Genomic DNA, 13280 nt, shown 5'->3' with positions numbered 1-13280 from the left:
TGATGATCCAGAGGAGTCATGGTCAGGGGTTTGGACTTTGCATTCTAAAGCTCATATTGCTGCAGCAGATTCAGGTGGGAGCATTTCTGAGGAACTGGCATAGTATGGCTTTTAAATGGACTACCTTTGCTTATTTGCTTCTGCAAATTTGTAATGCTGCCATTTAGTATTGTACTTTCTTCAACACTAGGCATGTGGGAGTTACACATATGCGTTGCACGATGAATAAATAACAATCAAAGGAATTATAAAATAATTAGAACGCAGAAGGTTATTTTTTCTTTCAAAGTGCCACGATTAGGAGAGAGATGGTGTTTTGGTATCTGTTTAGATGCTGGTCTGAGTGACAGTCAGTAGGTAGCAAGAGTGTCTGAGGAATGATCCGAGCTGAAATTAGTGAATTTTAAGTCAGTTTTGTGGCAAAAAAATCAGCAGCAGAACCTCAATTTGAGAGGATATGTAATTTACATCTGACTAGAGGATGCTGAGCATATTTCTAAGGTCAATCCCTGCAAGGCTCTGAGTGCCTTCGAGACACAGCTGAGAATCCTTTAATAGGAGACTGAAGGTACTTGATTCCTTCTTCCAGAAGGCTCCCAGCACTTCCAGAAGGATGAGTTTGTAACCAGTAGTGGATTTTTACTATATCCTGTTGTGACATGTTTGATATCTAGCAACATATTGTTCTGCACCGGAGTAGAGCTTAAGCCTGGTGTTTTCCTCTGCAAAAATACTGACTGAAGACTTCGAAGAAACTCAGAAAAGACAAAATTAATTGGCAGAGAATAGATTTAAAGGATTTTTTTTAAACCACATATTTGCATGTTTAGTCATGCAATGATGAAAGGAAAAAGACCAAACTGCCTATATATATTAGAAGGATGTAGCATGTGAAGGAGAAAGAGTCGTTCTTTGGAAAGATTAAATGAGAAGCATAAGCATGACCTACACCAGGAGAAGCTTGTGGGCAATGACATTTATTAGAACAGGCGCAGTTCCCACAAGAGAATTAATGGAAGCTGAATCACTTTAAAGCTTTTAAATGTGAATGGGCCAGCGGATGGAAAGGAACTCCATAGCGAGTGGACTTTTTGTCCTACAAAAGATAATTTTCTCTTTTAGTTTCTTGTCTTCACACCAAACTCTTTTTATTCATTATCACTGTTTTCTGGACCAGACGGACAAAATAAGAAGATGGAAACATTTGTCAAGGTCTTTGCAGTGTTTTTTTTACCCATGCTGGATACCTGCCAACTTGTTATTTGGGTACTTGCTTCCCTGGGCTCTACTCTTCTGTGTACTTGCTATAGAAATCCAACGCCCCTCCCCAAGTTCCTGCTTGCGCTTACTCCAGCACAGCGTGTGAGATCTGTTCCCTAAAACAACAGGTCTCCTGCCAGTTCATGCACTGTGAGGATGCTTAAACCCATCCAACTGCATTGCCTGACCCACCATCCATGTTTGGCCATGCATCAGCTAAGCAATCCCCACCGCTTACCAGGGAACTTGTGGCTGTAGTACCTGTAGCCTCTTCTCCAGCTTTGAGAAAGAGAGTAGCACCATCGCTCTTCCAGGGAGAAGGACATGCACTCAATAGGATGTTACATGGGGACTGAGGAGTAGAAGAAAGCAATTAATTGCTTAATTCCATTAGAAAAAAAAAGATAGTAACTGCATAGCAGGAAAGGAGAGAGTGAAGAAAGAATATAGGAAAAACATACATGGAGAAAAGGACAGTACTTCAAAGACAAGAGCCTTTTAAAACAACTAGCACCTTCTCTCTGTGAACCTACATGGCATAGTTATTGATGTAAAGTGGGGGCACAGGGGGCAGTTCTTTCACTGGACTCCAGCCCAAGGCAATTTTCAAGCTGGTTCATCAAGGTATGTCTGAGGAGCAATTTTGTTTGCTTTAGAACATGCAGTTTCAAATAGTGTGCCCAGGAGAAAGCATGCACTACTCTTCCCACCAAGATTTATTTCTGCTGTTCACGCTGCTTTAATGCCTCTGCAGACTGCATTCTGTGGTCTGCTTAGAAATCTTCAGCTGAGGGTGCTTTTCACCTACCCAGCCCTGGAGGTTCAAACATTCCTTTATGTTGTAGAACTATTTTTTTTTTTCCTAGCACACTTATTAAGAAACTGGAGAGTTTTTCTAACAAATTTTCACAGAGTGAACAGCTTCTCCCATTTTCTGTAGTAATGAAATGGCCTTCACTCAGGAAAGCTTCTAAAAGTTTTATCTAGCCACTTGCTCAAAACCAACATCAGGCAGTTTTATACCTTTAGAAGTGCAAGGATGATGTTTCAGCTGCAAAACAGTGGTCTCAACCTGATCCATACTCAGATACAATTCAAGAAGCCATCAATTCCATGAAAAATATTTCCTTAAAAAGAAAAAAAATGCTGGTTCTTGCTAAGGGGTACTGGTAAAAGAGTAGCTCTTAGAATCCAGGAGAGCAGAAAAAATGTCACTCCTGGGCTTGAAATAGCCACTGAAATGGGTCTGTAAGTGCATCATTTCAGGAAATCGATGGGGACCTAACACAGCACCTGCAGGGGGGCGGGATCCGGTGCCCATCTGTCTTCCAGTGAACAAACTGTTCCAAGTAACTTGTTTTCTGGAATTTTATCATATAAAGCCAAAAGCTCCTGAAGACACAAAGGAGTATCTTACACTTGTTTTATGCCTTTGCTTTTAAGAGGACCATAAAGCGTTCGCTCTCAAAAAAAATGCAGTGTAAAGGCACCAAAAGATTTACCTCAGGTGAGGGGCAGGTGGAAGACAGCTGATAAATGGCATCCAGCAGTGTTACCAAACATTTCAGGAAAGGAACACAGGACAGCATAGGCAGCTGAACACCACAGCAGTGTGGAAGCTGAGAGGCCATCTTACTCAACCAAATAAAATTATTTGCTTTGATTACTGTGCCAGTATAGCCTCAGTGATAACACCTGGCAGGAAGTGTCATAAGGTCTTTCATTGCCAGTAATGGAAAGGTCTATTTTTACATTTCTGAGGCAAAAAAATCCTTCTTTTATGTACCGTGCCCCAGCACTATCCTGAGTCACGCTGAAGCAGACACGGGAGAAAGCAACCTCCACTTAATCCCTGGCACTATCTCCTACATGTTCTTTGCCCTTCCCTTCAAGTGCCGTACCCTTTCTACTTAGCCCATCATGTCTCAAGGGATTGCCTTAGGAGGAGATGTATCAGCAGACGAGTGTGGTTTAGGATGCTAATGCAATAATTACTGGCTTAATCATCAAAGTGAATAACCAATTTACCAACAGTCCCTTTCAGCACTGTGCACTGTTACCATTTAAATACAGATTTTTGTAATGTACCATAATTAGATACTGCGCATGGGAAAGTTTTAAAAGTAAACCAGTAAAAATGAAAATGACTGCTCTAAGATGCGCACAGGACCCAAGTTTATTCTTCTCACAACAGAAAATGTCAGTGATCTGGTATGTGGAAACTTTCTTCCAAACCAGTACTGACCCAGTGGCCCCATCGCAGACAGAAGGGGAAATGTCCTGTGAATCAAGTTCTCTTCTGCGTGGGACTTAAAGCAGCAATATTCTATTTTGGCAAAGTACATGGCTAGTATTTTTAGAGATTCCGGCGTAAATAGCTTAATTTCAATTTCTTCTGAAGTTTCAACTGGACATACTCATTTCACTGCCTGCTCTGGCAGTATATACTGCATAGCTGAGTATACTGAAATGTTGTTCCAGTTCTTCCCATTTCATATGCCCATTGCACTATGTGTGTGCAGTGGCAAATACCGATTTCTTCAAGTACACAGGTATCTGTCTAGGTAAACCAGGGTTTCCGTACATGGAGACAACTGGAAAATATAAACAGATGAGTATCACTAAACATGATCCATCTCACAACCACAGGACACACATACAATAGACTCTTCACACCTGAGTAGCTGACAGCTTTCATTACTTTAGCCACTGAAACCAAGCCTAACCCAGACAATGCTTTAGTTATATGTCAGCAAGATCTAGAAAGAAAGAGAGAAGAAGAGGTGACACTCACATAGTTAAAACACAGGATCGAGTCTGCTGGCTCAGCACTATGCAAGGTCTGGCCACAAGCTCTCTCAGTCCTCAGCCTTCCATAGCCTTGACCACCATACTGGATTCTTCCCTTTTGTTGAAGGTTCACTTTAGCAGTCAACTCAGCAAAAAAGAACACATAAAATATAAAATTACTGTTTACAAAGAGCAGCCTTGTGGATAGGTTCTAATAACTTTTAGATGAGTACAGAAATTATTATAAGAATCACTTTAGAGCCATGGAGGAGGTTTTAAAGTTGCTCTTTTCAGTGTTCTTGGGCATTTCTTAATGTCTACCAAGGCCATAAACTTCTCAAAAGAAAAAGAAATCATTTGACATTGAAGACTGCAAATCTCATCTGTCAGTTTAACAAAGCATGTGCACAGAGAAATCCGTTGGATCTCTGTCGCAAGGAGTTTGGATTTTTTCTGAACACCAGTATGCTGAGCTAGAAAAGTGGTTCCTTTTAAAGCATTGGACATCATGTATTTCTAGCTCATGGAGAGTGGATTATCCATTGTCCTTATTATGTTTCCATGAGAAGAACTAATTTTCTGTTAAAGTGCTTAAGATTGAATGCCCATTGTCATGACCTTCAAATTGAACTCAAGTCTTAAGATTTTCCCAATACGTTCCTCAGAATCTGTGGAACAGCTTCTAACTCCACACATCCTTTTTGCCTTTCTACATGACAGCTTCTAGACTCCATTTTGTGTCATGAATACCCCCAGGTCATCTTCCACAGAAGAAAAAGAGGCCATCACGATTATCATCTCGTAATAAAGCAAAATTCCACATGGATGCTCTAGTAATCCTAATTGATTAACCCATAATCCCTTTTCCACTTGATTCATTCTTACTGTAATATTAATAGTTTTCTCAGTCTTGATCAAGTCAAACCGCACTGGTCAGGCGCTCTCAGTCTACTCAGCAATCATCTGCCATTCAGAATCTACTCTTGTATTTTTCAAGATAGTAAGCAGTCAAAAAGTTCTCCTAACTGGCTGGAATTCAAACTGTGGACTGCGTATTTCATCAATGTTTTCCTTTCTCCCATTATGATTACACTGGATCACTGAGGTATTAGGCTGAAATGGCCTTGGCTCTTTGTAAGGCTGAAATAGATAAACACATGGGTCACAGGAAAACATGCAAAAAAAAAAAGAAAAAAAAAGACTGTTTTGCTCTAATGAGTTCTGGAACTTCAAGCCCCTGTCTTACCTCTGCGGAACCTGTGCACATGGTAGGCATAGCCTTAGACTATATGGAGTCCCAGGCTATGATTTAGTAGCAGTGTTCCACATTATTCTCACAAAGAAAAGGTAAATTTGCTGCTACCTTAATGCAACGTGTTCCATGGAGCTGCTGCTCCGTGATGACTTACTGCATGCAGGCTCTTATCTTCCCACGGGCACTCGTGACAGAACAGGTCACACCAAGGGAAGGGGGATAAAGGTGACAGCCAAGCGCTTTCAAGCACTTACCTGCACTGTAGATGCCTAAAGACTTTCCTATGCAGGAAAGTCTACCCCAGATGTTGCTCAAGTATTGCTAGTGCTGTAATAGCTGAACTCTTGCAAAGCAGTGCTTGCTTCTAACTTTGTGTAGTACTTGGCGTAGATGGAACATGCATTTGCAATGGTAAAACTGAACTCTTTACTGCAAAGCTACAAGAATGTTCCTGTGATGTGTTGCAACTCCTGACTAACTCAACTCTTGCGCTGTTACTGCAGCACTGTTTCAGGCACATGACTTTTTGCCATGGCCAGTTGAACAGTCTTCTCAAATGACCAGCTGTGTTTTGCTTACCTACACTCACTGCAATTTTGCTTTGATAGTGGGTTGCTTTTCACCACCTCTTCTGCAGTCTTGCCTCTGTGCTTCTTCGCAGCACAGGATGTGTTTTTTAGGGGGATTTAGCTATAAGAGAGAGAATCTGAACTGCAAAATTTCTTGCAAATGAAAGGTAAAATCTCTGAGACTACTTGAGCGAGCTAAAGGAAATAAATGAATGAGATAGTGTGGACAAAAGTGAAACACCTACTTAACTGAAACCTCATTTTCAGTCTTTTTCTCCAGTTAATTAAGTATTGAGGAAAATGGATGTAGAAAGCACATTTTAAAGCAATCAAGTACTGCCAGAAATCAAACCAGCAATTTGAAAAGAGAACAACACTGCTCTCTGGCATCTGACAAAGTAAGATATTTGACAGGGAACAATATGTGCAGTACTGGTTAATTGAGAGGCAAGGAGAAGAATAATCATAGCTGCATTACAGAATTTATAGATGTATCTCCAGTGTACCACAGGGACGATGTGAATTTGTGGAATACTCCTGCCTGCTACAGCAAGCCAGCAATCGCTTACATTCCCATCAACGTTTTTACAACGTACCCTAGGTAGCAGTGCAGAAATAGCAACTGTGGTGGCTGAAACCGGGAGACTTGACTTTAAAAAGATTGTATTCTCACACTTTCCTCTGCTGGTGAAGAGTTATGGAATAAGAAACAAGTGGGGGAGAAATCTTCATTAAAGTTTGCTCTGTCCACAGCATCCTTTGTTAGACCTGTGCAACCCTTTACCAGTTCACATGGTATGGGCTCTTCCAGTGCCAGTCCTACGACGGGTTAGGTTGACTGGGTGTTTTTTCAAAGTGTCAGCATTAGAGCAAAGACAAGACTTTAGTTTGCCCACCTTTTAGTTCTGAGCTGTAGCCCAACAGTGTGAACTCTAGCCATGAACCTATGTACATTTTGGAAGCTCTGGCAGAACTTTCCAGGCTATATTCTCTTTCCTGCAGTTGATTCACTAACCTTCCATTTTTTCCATGTCATTTTAGCACATTAAAATGATGCTTACAACACAGGCAGCATGCTGCTGTGTCAAAGAAGCCAGCAGTGGGGATTGAGACACCTGAACAAGCCCATCATATGGTACCCTTCCCATTCATACTAAAAGCACCATTTAAGGGTATGTGCAGTTAATAAGAGATTGTTATTTAGACTCTTTGATATAAACCAATACTTCCACATGTAACAGCCTGTCTCAGCAGAAGACTTGTTGATCTGAGCGTAGTATCAGGGAGCCAGACACCAAGTACTTAAATAAAAAAAGAGGTAGAAGAGCAGCTAACCAAGTTAAACAAGGAGTTAAGCAAGTAGGAGATCTGGAAATCACAGACCAGGTTCTTTCCTTTTGTAATTGCTCACAAGAAATTGACAAGAAAAAAATCCAAAAGGATGAAGTATCAGTAATCTCCATTACTACTTTTAGCCTCCATGATCTGAATCTAAGTTAATTAAAAAGGATCCAAACTGTGTTCCTCAGGAAAACCAAAATCTTCAGTCACTCAGTGCCAGAGAATGACTAAAGCCACACATATATTTAAAAATCAACAAGAGTACTTAGATTATTTGTCAGCATGGGGTCAAAAGAATACAGAACATTTCTCTTCCTCTATAGTGAAAAAAATCAACCCAACCACAAAAGTCCCCAACCACAATTAATAATTTCTCACTCCCCTGTTTTGCCTCTCAAAAAAATCAGTAATCTGATGTGGATACACAGACTTGGTGAAAAATGCAATCTTCCTTCACAATATCAGATCTATTTACACTGTATTTCATGTGGTACTTAGCAGGCCTTCTAAATAAAGGAACCCTGAAACACCATCCAGTACTGACAGCAGATTCTCACTAAGCTTTCATCTGTTTAATTTATGAAGCACAGTAGCAGAAAGGCAAAGTACAGAAAGCTGCTGATTTTTCTGTGCACCCATCAATCACCAGTGCATTCACCTAAGTATTTGAACAGCTGAATTGTGAATAGAGATCATGATTTGTCTGCTGTTAAAAAAGCTTCCAGGAGACAAATAAAACAATGCAAAAAGCTAAGCAGATTTAGCTATTTTATAGCTACGTCGTTTTTCTAAGTTTCATATAGTTTCTGAACTCTATGCTGAAATAAGTGCTTGGGTCTGTCAGAGAATATGCGCGCACACACACACATATATATAACAGAGGAGATAAGCCTGTCTCCTGTCACTGGACCTACAGATACACTAGTCCATATTTTAAGCAAATCCACAACATTGCTTTTGAATACTGGTATTGCAATCTGCTTTCACAGTAGTTCACCATGTATTCAGTTGTCAACATCTTTAAAAAGTTCAAGCAGCCATTTTCAATTACTGTTTTCTACAGAAAATTACTGACAGCCTTATCATAATTTGTGGTTATTCAGGATAAGGTGGCAAAAGCAGAGGGAGATGGAGTCATTTTAAGGATTAGACAGCTGAAATTTCAAACAGCAGGAACAAGGATCAGGCAGCTGAAACCAGTTCTGGGACAAATTCAGTGTTCTCACTACAGAGGTGGCACCCGGGCTAGGAGTGACACTACTTTCGCTACTGTACAGAGTGTTTACATTGTTCAGCTATGTTTCCCCGTCTAAAACGAGCTCACATGCAACGTATAATACAAAGAAAATCCCCATTAGATGCGTGTTGCACTTTTCTCTGTCATCGCCTTCAAGGTTTTAGGGCACTACAGGATTATTGTCCAATACGCATGCCTGAAACTAGACAGATTTTGGATTCACCACAGCTCCAGCTGGTATTTTTCTTCCTCTGTTTAAAGTATATTAATTTGCATCGATTGTAGGGCACATCAACAAAATTAGTAAGCTGGAGAGCAAGAACGTGTTTCTTCTTTCAGCTCCATCCTTCCCTCCTACCAGTCCATTACTGGACTGTCAGCCTCTTCCAAGTGATCCTGCTGTGAGCCAACAAACGTGAGCAATGGCAGCACTGTGCCCAAGAGTGGAACGGCAATGCAATGCAGCGCATCTTCTGGAAGCTGATGCTTGAGAAAGCAGCACAGGCCCATGTTCAATAAATGGCATTTCTCCTACTAAGAATTAATTTTTTACAAATTTGTACAAACTCTACCCAAATGGTAGTTGATTAGACTGTGGCTATGTCATGGGAAGCGCAGGGCTGTCTCAGGCCTGCCATTTCTGTGCGGTTCCTACACGCAAGGCTTGGGGAGGTCCTGAGGATCTCTGCAGCTGAGTCGGCTGCTAGAAGTCAGGGCAGGATCTGACCTGGGAGCATTTTAGATTCTGACATATGAGAGATCAATTCACACCTTGGCCCTTAATAATAATCCTGGAAGACCAGCAGCCAAACAAATCTCCTTTTATGTTTTCCTTTCAATACTAGGTAAAAAGAAGAAGAATAGTTCAAAGCCTGAAGAAAGAGCTGAACATCACAAACCAACCAGAGCTTTCCACCAGCTGTAAGGGCACACAGCAAAAGGATGCCAGCTTTCCTGCAACATGCTTTTCACCTACAACTTTGGGCATTTCAGAGAGCATTCAAAGTTAGTTAGGACAGCAAACTAGATTTTACCTCAATTGCAGTGTAAACCTTGGGCAAACAGGAAAATGAAGAAGAGATCCAGCTAATGCATCTTCCTGTGACATAACACAGTATCACTATGGCAACAATCAGGTTAACAAACTAAGAACAATACCAGAGCACCAAAGACGGCGTTTTTACAGGGACTTTCACAATCAGAATAGAAAGCCAGACACAAGTGTCCTTTCATTCATTACAGATAGCTGACACTGACAAAACACATCCTATGCAATCCTCTTACTAGGAATTCTGATGAGGCTTTTTTTTTTTCCTACTGCACGCTTGATTTACAGATACGTTGGAAATTAAGTTTTCGATACAGCTTTCAAAACCCTACATGAATTGTGACCTGAAGTCTCATCAGTTTGCAACAGGATGTAGAATATTAAGTCTCATTTTCAAGCAATTTAGGTATTAATCTAAGTAACTTGAATCTCTTGAAAGATCTCTTGAAAATCTTAACCTATATTAGCTCATATGCCAAAAAGCTAAGATTAGCTAGTACTACAATACATACTAGTTAGTGAAAAATAACAGGCATTGTAATCTTTCAAAATGCAAACGTTTCACACTTACCAAATCTAAAGGCTTATAAAATACAAGCATGGCCCAGTTGGAAAATATGCAATTACTAAAGCCTCAATCCTTTCTTTTAGTGATGATATTTACTTATTTCATTATAACATAGTTGTTTAAATTTGTCTGGTTAAGATTAGACAGCTTTCTAGAGATAGATGTTTTTTTCCACCCCCTTCTCCAAGTGGGACACTTTTCAAGGCATCAGATTAAAATAGAAAAACAATGATTGGGATAAATAAAACACACCAGTTTTGTTTTTGGTTTTTTTTCTATTGTCTGCTACCAATGTGTTTTCACACCCATGCTTCTACCTCAAGAGAGTTAATTTTTTTTTTTAAATTGCTACAATTCCACACATGATCCCTAAATAATTTGAAGCTACAAAACCTTATCTAAAATAATTTAACTTTTATGAGCAGCTTTGTTGGTATACTGACAGAAGATGAAGCAATCAAAATGCATCCGTTAAGACAGGCCTCTCAGTCTCCCTGGAAGATGCCTCTAGGCATAGTGCCACAAGGATTATTTTAATTACCTAATACTTAAGTTAACAAACAACTAGAGATGTTTAAGAAAAAGCCACAAGGTCTACTGATCTGACCCCAACCATAGGTGTATCTAGTTACTGAAGGATAGCCCATATATAAAGTTTTTGTTTGTTTGAACTATATGGAATATTTTGGTTTGTGTTATTCTGTTAAGACTTGAGACAAATGCTGAATTTCTTTAAAGGTCTTTCAGTTAGACTGATGAGTAGATTATTTGTTCTCATAAACTGTGTTCTAATGGACAATGCTGCAAGCAAGGCAGAATAATGGTGTGTATGTATATGTAAGTAGAGAAAAACACTCTGCTGTGAGTGTAAAACTAACTCAACTTCAAGTAGAATCTTATCTCTGTATCATTAGAGAAGCAATTGTTATACTTTGAAAGTTCAGCTTGGAACAAAAGTATTGTCTTTTATGTTAAGTTAAGGAGTCAGTCTTAAGGAGTAGAAAACATTATTACCCACTTTGTTGAAAGGAAAAACAATACCTTCCTGATAGAAGAATAACATGAAAATGCCTCTCTGCTGTGCAGTTTGGAGTCTTAGGGCACTACCGCTCATGTACAGGAGCTTGATTTTCCTAATACCTGGTCTGGGTAGGCAAGAATAAGCAATATGAAGTATTGGAAAGTAACTTCTGTTCAGTTTGATAACGACTGATTGAGTTGATGTCACCCTTTTCTCTTGCACAGAATTGCTCTGAGCTACTGAGCAAGCCCAATTAGACCTTTGAAATCCACAAGTACAAGCGTGTTGTGGTGAGCTTATTTGTAATGAATCATCCTAAATTCAAGCACACTGTCATGAACTAGATGGAGTTATTTTCTTATATTGATGATACCAGAATCTTAAATACTATTTCCAGGTGAGTTACCTTCTTCTGGAATCTCAAATAGGATTTTTCTTGAATGAAAAGAGGCTAACTCAGGGCATTCTATGCAGGTATTTCTTGACACCTGACCATTTCTCCAACACATCCATTTTCATTACATCAGGTACAAGTCTGCAATGATTTTCATATGAAGTGACACATTTGAGGCCAAGCATTGGCAGGGTGAAGGATGACCTGCAGAGAATCAGCAGGCAGCCGTTACTGGTAGAGCGAGCACAGTTGCTATGGTGTCCTTTCTGACCAGGTACATAGTGCCCACTCCCAGCTTGCTGAGGATTACTGGCTGGCCAGGGGCCATTTTGCAGAGGTGAAGATTAATGTTGTAAGACCTTTAGCTATGGTCCAAGCCAGTGCATACTGGGAAGTACAAAGATAGATTGGCAGATGCTTAGTTTCAGGGAAAACAGACAGTCCTCCCTGGGTTTGTTTGGAGCAGGTCTCACCCCACCTTGCACAATGTTATTCCGTCTGGAAGAAGGGATACCAAGACACAGCACACTGGACCTGTGCACTGGATGCAGCTTATATCTGGTTTTATATTTGGTTTTGCACTTACACTATTGGAATCATCCAGTAGTGTTTGCCTCATTTTTCCTGGAACCTAATATTTTTAGGCATACTTAGGTGAGTTTAGTTTCCATTTGTAAATCAACCTTTGGTATATAGAAAAAATGGCAACAATGAACTACATGGCAACATGTAATCCACTTTTTCCATGGTTTAATTTTTTAAACACATTTATGAGGAATTATTTACAGAAAATTCTACAGAAGATCCATTATATCTGTTCCTTCATTATCATTCCACAAGTTTGAGTAACTATTGGTATTAGTAAATATTCCAGAACAAGCTCTGCAGAACCCATATATCATTAATCATTGGATAAGAGAAAATGGTGCCCTCCATATAGTTCTGATATTTATTTCACAAACTGGTTTTTGATCGTCAGTTATTCCGAGTTGTGATTAAGTCCACACAGATTTACTGCACCCTACAATTTTCTTTTTGCTCATCTTGTTCAGGTAGTCCCTGTTCATTTAGAGAATTCTTGGCTTTGTGCATCATATGACTCTGCCTAGTATTATCAGAGACAGTTTTTGTGGATTGCTTATACGGGCAAAGTGGTGACCTTGAAGTAGATTTCATTGGTGGAAAAGCTGTTACTGCTTGGGACTGCTGTTCATCATTTACCTGTAACACAAACAAAAATGTCCTGGTTTACTGGTAATGGAAAACCATTATTAGCTTTCTGCAGTAGGTCAAAAGACTCACTGCAGAAGACTAAATATCAGGAATTTGCAGAAAACATATACATATATATTGAAAACAGAAAAAATATTTTGAAGACGTTTATCACTTTGAATATACAATACAGTGAGACTTTATATCAATCATTTTGCTGTCGTGTAAGATGGAATATCTGCTACACAGCTGGCAAGCTATTTGCTAGGAGCAGAAAAAAGCTAAACCAGGAACAGAAGACAGTACTCTTAATCTGTTTACTAAGGTACCAGGTATTGTGTACCGAGATCTGTATTTCATTTTTCCTGTACATATTCTGCAAACATAAAACACAGTTGTCACTTTTTGCTGACATCTGGACAGAAACCACTGCTTTCACATTTTAACTGCTGTGCAGTCAAAGCACTCAATTTAAATTCTACATTAAATTCACATAGGAAAGTGAATAAATTTGCGTATGAAAATGACAGGGCACATTTTAAACACCATGAGAAATTTGCAACAGTTTGAAACTGGGTGTCTGAA

General features: G+C 39.7%; 2 protein-coding genes across 4 annotated transcripts in view; one reads left to right on the top strand and one right to left on the bottom strand.

The window, feature by feature from the left end:
• Positions 1-9462, top strand: part of LOC140649901 (spermatogenesis-associated protein 7 homolog) — a 39038-nt gene extending 29576 nt beyond the window's left edge. The window contains exon 10 of the mRNA XM_072857737.1: positions 9298-9462. Coding sequence (XP_072713838.1) covers positions 9298-9462 — 165 coding nt within the window. The remainder of the gene's footprint in view (positions 1-9297) is intronic.
• Positions 9463-12213: 2751 nt separating this feature from the next.
• The window catches only part of CENPF (centromere protein F), a 44414-nt gene continuing 43347 nt past the window's right edge, over positions 12214-13280 (bottom strand). For all 3 annotated transcript variants that reach the window (XM_072856935.1, XM_072856936.1, XM_072856937.1), the window contains one exon: positions 12214-12704. In XM_072856935.1, the coding sequence (XP_072713036.1) occupies positions 12495-12704 (210 nt within the window). In that variant the 3' untranslated portion in view covers positions 12214-12494. The remainder of the gene's footprint in view (positions 12705-13280) is intronic.

Source organism: Ciconia boyciana, chromosome 3 (assembly GCF_034638445.1).
Source record: "Ciconia boyciana chromosome 3, ASM3463844v1, whole genome shotgun sequence".
Lineage (NCBI taxonomy): Eukaryota > Metazoa > Chordata > Aves > Ciconiiformes > Ciconiidae > Ciconia > Ciconia boyciana.
Note: the sequence above shows the minus strand (reverse complement) of the source record. Positions and strands in the feature narration are given on the sequence as shown.